Genomic DNA, 8,087 nt, shown 5'->3' on the forward strand with positions numbered 1-8,087 from the left:
ACTGCCAGTTCCAGCAACCCAGGCTGCCAAGCTACTACTGGTTCAGCCGAACTGGTAGGAACCCATCACTGGTACACGTAGTCCTCAATTTATAATCCGAAACTTTACACTCAATTTGTGAACTACTGGAAATCAGTTGAAGAATAAAATGTTGTATTCGAAAACCTTGTATTGTTAAGTTATTACACACAAAGTTTCACATTTCTCATACCTTTCCTTCCAGAGTTATAAAAAGCCAAACTTTAACCTTTTTTCGAGCTGTGTTCATTTTTGGCCAACTTTGCTCCAAATAATCTAGATGGAGATCGCTCATGAGAAAGTTTTTATTATTTTGTTTAATAGAACACAACAAGTTGTACAAAAGATGGCCAAGTTCTGTTTCTCTCAGCAAAATATTGCCGGAGATACAGTATTATGTCTCAAAGTTGCTGAAACCTCAGAGTCATACTGTAGAGGGCTGAGGTATGGGCTATATCTCTGCAACTATTGCATCGGCAAATGTAACTCTTTACCAATGTTCATTGGGGACATGTGTACATGTTCACACCAAATTTCATCGAAATCTGTGATGGTCGAACAGGGAGCCGCAGGCCACTTGACATGGAATGACCCATCAGACATTTAAGTCCATCATTTTCAAAGTTATGATGTACCCTGAACAAGGGACTTATAAGCTGGATTCAACATTCCGACGTCCCATTTCCACGTCTCCCACAGTTACATGACTGCATTTGGGGCACTTGGCAACCAGCCTGCATTTATGAACATTTGCAGCCCCCCCAGAGTCACATGCCATTTTTGCTGAAAACCAGTGTTTATTTCCAATTCCTGGCAGAAGAACCATGTCATAATAAACAATGGGTTTGCTTAATGGCTGTAGTGTTCACTTAACAACCATGGTGTTCACTGTACAACCACAGTGTTTGCTTAGTGACCACCAGCAAAAGATTGTAAAATTGGGCATGCTCACAGGATGACTCACTTTATGACTGAAATTGCGAGCGCAAATAGTCATAAGTGAAGGACTACCTGAATAGCATCTGCTTAGACACAATGCAAACAAAATCTATGGAAATTTTACATCCAATGTATTGCCACCTGCATTCTCATTCTATAATCTTATTTCATTTACCCACAAAATGCCTTAGGTAGGAGCTTACTAATCAAGATGCAAAGTATGTCTCCAAATATAGACATTTTTATCTTCTTTCAAAGAACATGCATATCACTCCTGATTTGTACTAGCGATAGCAATAATTACCCAAATGCTTCAATCAGTAAAATCAGTTTACATCATTATCCTATATTATACTTTGTAATACATTTATTCTGTTAAAAAAAATATAGAAAAGCAACAGACAAGTCTCTTTACACAGATGAATCATAAATGTTTTTTTAAAAAAAATCAGTTTGAGAAGGATTTCCGCAACGCGATATCCATTACTGGAAATGTACATCCGTATATCTCTACTTCTATCATAGTTGGAATCATCTGCAGGAAAGGAAGATTAAAATAAACATTATGTAAAATATTTAAAAAAATAAATTTCACTTCCACCAAAAAGATGCTGGGTGAAATATCTATTAATCTTGAAGGTAACCAGAACCAACTGAGGTCAGTAGATTATACTGAAGAACTAGGGGATATTAACTTTGACATAAATCTGACAGCTTATCATACTAAAGAAATAGCAAATTGGGTGTGGTCAATTGGCCAAACAAATATTTTCATATGATATTCCCTAATTTAGATATTTTGGAAAATGTCAAACACTCTCAGAAACTTTCTAACTCATCTTAAAAGAGGAGCCAGTTTTGTTAGCAAGTCGCTCAGAGTTTGTGTTCACCAAACATTGTAGACTAGAGAACAGTAGTTTGTAGTTATATTATTGCAAATCTACTTACAGGATTAGGTATCTCTTCAGTGTATTGTGTGACATTTAATTCAATTTCTATAGCCTTTCTGGATGTGGAAGACAGGAATTAGTCTTATAAAAATAAAATTCAAGGAAATATAGCACACTTGTTTGTTTTTTTTAAAGGGCAGTGTGGGGTATGATTGAGAGGCACAAGGATGAGATATATGTCTCTTCTTCATTCCAAGAGAATGAACAGCTTAAGGAGGAAAGATTTTGAGAAGTGGCATTTACTTCTGGTTTGGGACAAAAATGGCCCATGGTGAATAATGGGGTCACTTAACCAACACAGCATTTGCTTAATGACCACCAAAAAAGGTCATAAAATTAGTTCAATCACATAGGTGACCTGCTTTACAGCCGCCATGATTTACGACAGTTGTAAATTGAGAAGTACCTGTATTATTACTCTACTTATGCAAAAATTTATGGGCTTCAAGAGGCTACTAGGCTTCAATTTTAGATAGTGATGAAGATTTCTGGAAGTTAACATACAACTGTGTTACTTTGAAAGTTACAATATTCCATGCTGCTTTTGTTTTTTTTTAAACAAACATGCATGCAGTTATGTGCACAATCATATTTGGTCTCCAAGGTGAATACACTCTTGGAAAGGTTTGGTTTATTTGGAAGTAAAGTGAAACGTGCTTCTGGTTTTAATTTAAAGAGGTCATTGTCCAAAACGTAGGAAACAAGATCCTCTTTCTTCAATCAACTTGGGCACAGATTTTTTTATGTTGACATCCAACCTTGGTTCAACATACACCAAGGATCAGATGAAGAACAGGAGATACAATTTAGATTGTTGGGTTGGTTACATTTGGGGCATATGTTGATTGGTTCACAAAATCAGCTTCAAATTCAGCATCATCCCATTTTGATAAGTTGATGAGGGCCAAGGAAAGAACCAGATGTAGATTAACCAAATACAAGGCTGGAGAGAAGAATCCTGCCTATTCTAAAGCCTTTCAGATCTTTGGTTTCCAGATTCTTGTTTTGCATGCTGATAGGTTTGAACTTTAAGGGCTGAAAAAGTTGTAAGCACCTGGAAGCAGGATGTGAAAGCTTGCCTAGCAAAACCTAGAATAGAAAGCTTGGATAGCAAACCAACTCAAAGCCCTTGTTCATAGCAAGAAGGATGGAGTCTAGCTAACAAGGATGATAAATAAGGCAAAGTGTATGGAAATGGCCAGGCGGGTTAGGAACAGAAATTTGGCAGTTCGGGGTGGTTATCAAATAGTGGTACAGAACTACCTCATGTATCATAAGGATGTCATGCCATGCAAGTTGTATCATGGTTTGAAGCATCCAACATTTTATCCAGTTAGTAGCACAAAACTTGATAACTGACTTAAAAAATTCCCATTTCAAGCTTCTTTCCATCTCAGATGCTTAGCAGGTATTTTATAAGCCTATATGTCCACAATTTTTCAGCTTTTCTCCATGGCCATAGGCTCTATTCATCATAATACCACCTGCATCTCTTATTTTGTTTCACTCTAAGTTGTATTTATAATACATTCACCGCCAGAAGTGATGCATCTTGGAAAATATCTTGGAACAAAAATTATGTGTCCACATAAATAATACGTCCTGGAGTGTCTATGACTAACTTGCTGATAATTTTCTGATGTGTTCTAGGAGGAACATCAAACACGAGAAAAGTCCACTGGGGCAAATTGCAAACAAACCATGATCCTGATGACCCTTATTTGGGAGGCCAAACTAAGAAATGAAGAGATAGAAGGGGGGGCTTTTTTTTTACAATTCTCCCTAAGTTGAGGTTTTGGTGTGCCCCATGCCTTGCTGGACATGTTGAATAAGTTCTTTGCGGTTGTCCAGGATAGTGTCAAAGCTCTCCTGCAGTCGATTTTGCTGGTCAGCAACATTCTGTTGGAGGCTGCGAATCCAGCGTAGCAAGGCCAGGCGGCGATACATCACTAAGTGGATGCGATATTTCTGTTTCTCCAACTCTTTGAACTTCTCCTTCTCCTGCATGTTCCTGAAAGCTTCTGCCAGTGATGGGGAGAAGGTCTCAGAACTAGAGGAAGAACTGTCAAAATCACCAGAGGAGGCTTGTTGCTTAGTGTTACATGTCCAGTCTTCATCAGTAACAGAAGGTATCTTCCAAACATTGGTGCCATCACTCTCAGGGCTATCAATCCAATGACTGCTGGAACAACCCTTATCTTCTTGAGGGGACCTGGCCAGTTTCCCTCTTACCTTCACCTTCACCTGGCAGTTGGTCTCTTGTTCTGGACTCCTGACCTCAGCACCTTCGGGTGGTCTACGAATGTCCTCTTCCTCTCCTTCCTTCTCCTCCTCTAAACCCAGGAAGTTGTCATCAGACTTTAGGTTCTGAGAAATGCCTCTGGAGCAATTCTTTGTTTTCTGTTGGCATATTAGATCAGTCCGATTCTCAGGTACCTTCTTTATCCCACTGTAATTCCATTGCTCCCATTCCTCTGGTATCTGCACCTTTGATATGGATTGGCTCCAGTTTTCATTGCTATCATAGGACTTCTCATCCATGAAGTTGAGGTTCTTGTCTGGATGGGAGTCCTTTTTGTTACGGTAGATCACATCCTGCTGTGAATTTCCCTGGACTTCACCAAGCTGTGGATGGAGGGGGAATTCCGGTTGGCACATGGCAAACATCGATGCCCCCACCCAACTGGGAAAAAGAAAACCAGCAGAGAAAGAAATGTAGATATAAGGACATGACCAATATGCATAAAAATTCCAACACTCCTAGATGTCATCCCGAAATTCATGCTTTGGATCCCAGGCCAATCTCAGCATTTAGACCTCTCTAAAAGCCCGGATCATCAAATTAAAAAAAAAAACAACCTGTGATCAGTAACCATGTGATCAGAGCTGACTAAGCTTCTTCTGAATAGAGTTTAGTTTTCCAGGACTTAAGGAAAGTTTCCTTTGTTCCTATAATGAGCTTCTGGTTATCTAAATCCTGATTTATTTCATTAACTCAATGGTGCAGGTTCATGCAACACTGAATTAGCAACTGACCGGCCAAGTTGAGTTCACACAGCATACAGTATTGACCCATAAATTAACCAGATTTTGTTCCAGTGAGTTGTGTAAGGCCAATCCTAGTGCTTCCTGTGCTGGGGAGGCAGGGAGGAGAAGATAACTTCATGCTAGCCCCCAAGTAATTCACAAACTGGTCATATTTCCATCTTTCTAAGCATGGGTGACTATGTTGCATAATCTTTTTCTGGCTTAAAACCACAATAGTCCTCTGAATGCATGTGGGATGAGAGGACCATAAATGGGACCTGGATTATTACTTTAGCTGATCTAATTTAAGTTTTACTAAAATAAATGAATATAACACAGTCATCAGAATGAACACAGAACATAGAACAATAAGATTTGAATAAAACATTGAGGTTTTCTAGTCCAATCCCCTGCTCAAGCTGGAGATCCTATACTCTTCTGGATAAATGGCTGTCCAGTCTTGAAAACCTTCATGGTTTGAGCACCCAATAAACAAAAATATTTGTAGTTCAGGATTGAAATGAGGGGTCCTGTGTCGCCCTCTGAGCTTGGTTGTTTTCTTGCAGGTGCTTTATTACTCAAATTAGGTAACATTATCAGTGCTATCACTAATGAAGTGAGCTCCCATTACTTACAATAATACAATACAGAGTTGGAAGGGACCTTGGAGGTCTTCTAGTCCAACCCCCTGCCCAAGCAAGAAACCCTATACCATTTCAGACAAATGGCTATCCAACATCTTCTTAAAGACTTCCAGTGTTGGGGCATTCATAACTTCTGGAGGCAAGCTGTTCCACTGATTAATTGTTCTGTCAGGAAATTTCTCCTCAGTTCTAAGTTGTTTCTTTCCTTGATTAGTTTCCACCCATTGCTTCTTGTTCTGCCCTCAGGTGCTTTGGAGAATAGTTTGACTCCCTCTTCCTTGTGGCAGCCCCTGAGATGTTGGAACACTGCTATCATGTCTCCCCTAGTCCTTTTTATTAAACTAGACATACCCAATTCCTGCAACTGTACTTCATATGTTTTAGTCTCCAGTCTCCTAATCATCTTTGTTGCTCCTCTCTGCACTCTTGTCCCAGCTTCTGCCAACCTAGCAGTTTGAAAGCATGTAAAAATGCAAGTAGAAAAATAGGAACCCCTTTGGTGGGAAGGTAACAGTGTTCCGTGCACCTGTGGCATTTAGTCATGCCAGCCACATGACCATGGAGACATCTTTAGACAGCACTAGCTCTTTGGCTTTGAAACGGAGATGAGACCTGCCCCCTAGAGTGGGGAACGACTAGCACATATGTGCGAAGGGAACCTTTATTTTAATTTGGGTAATAAAACATGTGCAAGAAAACAACCAAACTCTAATGGAGCACCCACAATGTCTTTCCATATATTTAATCATTCTGTTCCCCTTTTCCTCCCATAATGGTTACCTTGGCATTACAGGCTTAATCTAACTAACCAAAGAAATTGTTTGCAAAAAGAGGCCAAGCCAACTCCCTCTCCTTACCCAAATTAACCTAAACAGGCTTCACAAGTTATGCAAAAGCCACTGTTGGGCCTTTAACTCTTTTTGTCTATTGTGCACAAACATCAGAAGGCCCACAACGAGGCTCTTCCACTCTTGGGGCTGCAGGTTGTGTAGTTCAGCTGTAGGCAGATCTGGGCTAGACAGGTGGAATATAATAACCTGGCAGAAAGGGAAGATTTTCTCCCCCAGGTCCCCAAAAACACCCAAAGCAGGTGAAAGAGGGAAAAAACCAAGCCGATGTCCATACAATCCTAAAAGGCACCCAGGTGGAATAAGGGGCTCCAGAATCTTCACTCAGCATTGCTAACGTACGTGGGCTCTCCTCGCATTTTCCAAGCAAGCTCTAGAAAATATTTCTTTCCTTTCCCGGATGAGAACGACGCTGTCGGGGAGGTGGCAGAAGGCTGGACCTGTTTGCCGTTTTAGGGCATGTGATTTGGGTGAGGGTGGGGGTGACAGGTGCAGCGCCAATGGTCTAGCAGGCAAACTGCAGGCAGTTTGCGCCGAGAAAGGAAGGAAGGTAAAAACCGGGAGCCGTTTTTGGTCGGGAGCCCCGCTGAAAGGATTATTCTACGTCCGCGCTCAAATTGTCGTTTGTGCCCCCCCTCCCCGTCCCCTCCCCGGAAGCCCCGGCCGCGGGCTTGGCACTCACCGCTGGAGCCTCGCAGGAATGTAGCGGGGAGGGGCGCTCGGGCGGGGAGGGGGGCTGGCAGGATTTTGGCAGCCGACCGTCGTTTCTACGGAGTAAGACGCGGGAGGGGGGCGGAAATGGCACAGATCGGGAATGTTGCAAGGAAGCACCGCCCGTTTCCTGGAGGTGCCCAGACGGTGGTGCCGGTGGCGGTGGCGATTGCAGAGAGGGAAGGCGAGGAGAGAGAACAGGTGACCCCGGAAAGCGATGCGTACGAACGGCTCCTCCCTCCTTCACACACACATCCCAAGTCCTTCTGAAAGGATTCCCAGCAGCTGGCACGTTCACATGACCAAGACGTGAGGCTGGACAAGATGCCAGGAGAACTGGGTTGGTGACGTTTGCGGTGGGAGGGCTGGGTGCGGGGTCGTGATGAGTAGCACGTGGAGGAGGACTTGGCCTGGGCAGTCTGTGGACCCCTGACCCTTTCTGAACACGGATGGAGCTGCGGGACAACCGTGGTTCCCCGCATTGTCAAACTTGGTGCTGTCCATTAAGCCTTTCATCAAGCCCACCTAATCCCCAACCAGGGGGTGAAATTCAGCAGGTTCTGAAAGGTTGTGGAGAACCGGTAGCTCGGAGAACTGGCAAATACCACCTCTGGCTGGTCCCAGAGTGGGGAGGGAATGGGAATTTTGCAGTATCCTTCCCCCAGGAATGGGAAGGGAATGAGGATTTTGCAATATCCTTTCCCCAGGAATGGAGAGGGAATGGGGATTGTGCAGTGTCCTTCCCCCAGGAATGGGAAGGGAATGAGGATGTTCCAGTATCCTTCCCCCAGGAATGGAGAGGGAATGGGGATTTTGCAGTATCCTTTCCCCAGGAATGGGAAGGGAATGAGGATGTTGCAGTATCCTTTCCCCAGGAATGGGAAGGGAATGAGGATGTTCCAGTATCCTTCCCCCAGGAATGGAGAGGGAATGGGGATTTTGCAATATCC

The 8,087-nt window shown here is 42.8% G+C and overlaps 1 protein-coding gene across 2 annotated transcripts; it reads right to left on the bottom strand.

Annotated features, from left to right (window-relative positions):
- Positions 1-1,071: 1,071 nt before the first annotated feature.
- Positions 1,072-7,184, bottom strand: C12H1orf216 (chromosome 12 C1orf216 homolog). 2 transcript variants are annotated; one of them, XR_004256317.1, is made up of 3 exons: positions 7,109-7,184; positions 3,171-4,590; positions 1,072-1,492 (listed from the first exon to the last, which is right to left on the bottom strand). XR_004256317.1 is itself a non-coding variant. In XM_032228599.1 (2 exons), exon 2 carries the CDS (start codon positions 4,572-4,574, stop codon positions 3,690-3,692), a length of 885 nt encoding a protein of 294 aa, XP_032084490.1. In that variant the 5' UTR covers positions 4,575-4,590; positions 7,109-7,184; the 3' UTR covers positions 1,072-3,689. The 2 variants fall into 2 exon arrangements, 1 of the variants encoding a protein (XP_032084490.1); XM_032228599.1 differs by having other exon boundaries at positions 1,072-4,590.
- Between the last annotated feature and the right edge of the window lie 903 nt (positions 7,185-8,087).

This window comes from Thamnophis elegans, chromosome 12, assembly GCF_009769535.1.
Source record: "Thamnophis elegans isolate rThaEle1 chromosome 12, rThaEle1.pri, whole genome shotgun sequence".
Classification (NCBI taxonomy): Eukaryota; Metazoa; Chordata; class Lepidosauria; order Squamata; family Colubridae; genus Thamnophis; species Thamnophis elegans.

Coding starts and splice junctions, on each gene's coding strand:
- C12H1orf216 (XM_032228599.1), bottom strand. CDS start 4,574: ATGTTTGCCATGTGCCAACCGGAATTCCCCCTCCATCCACAGCTTGGT.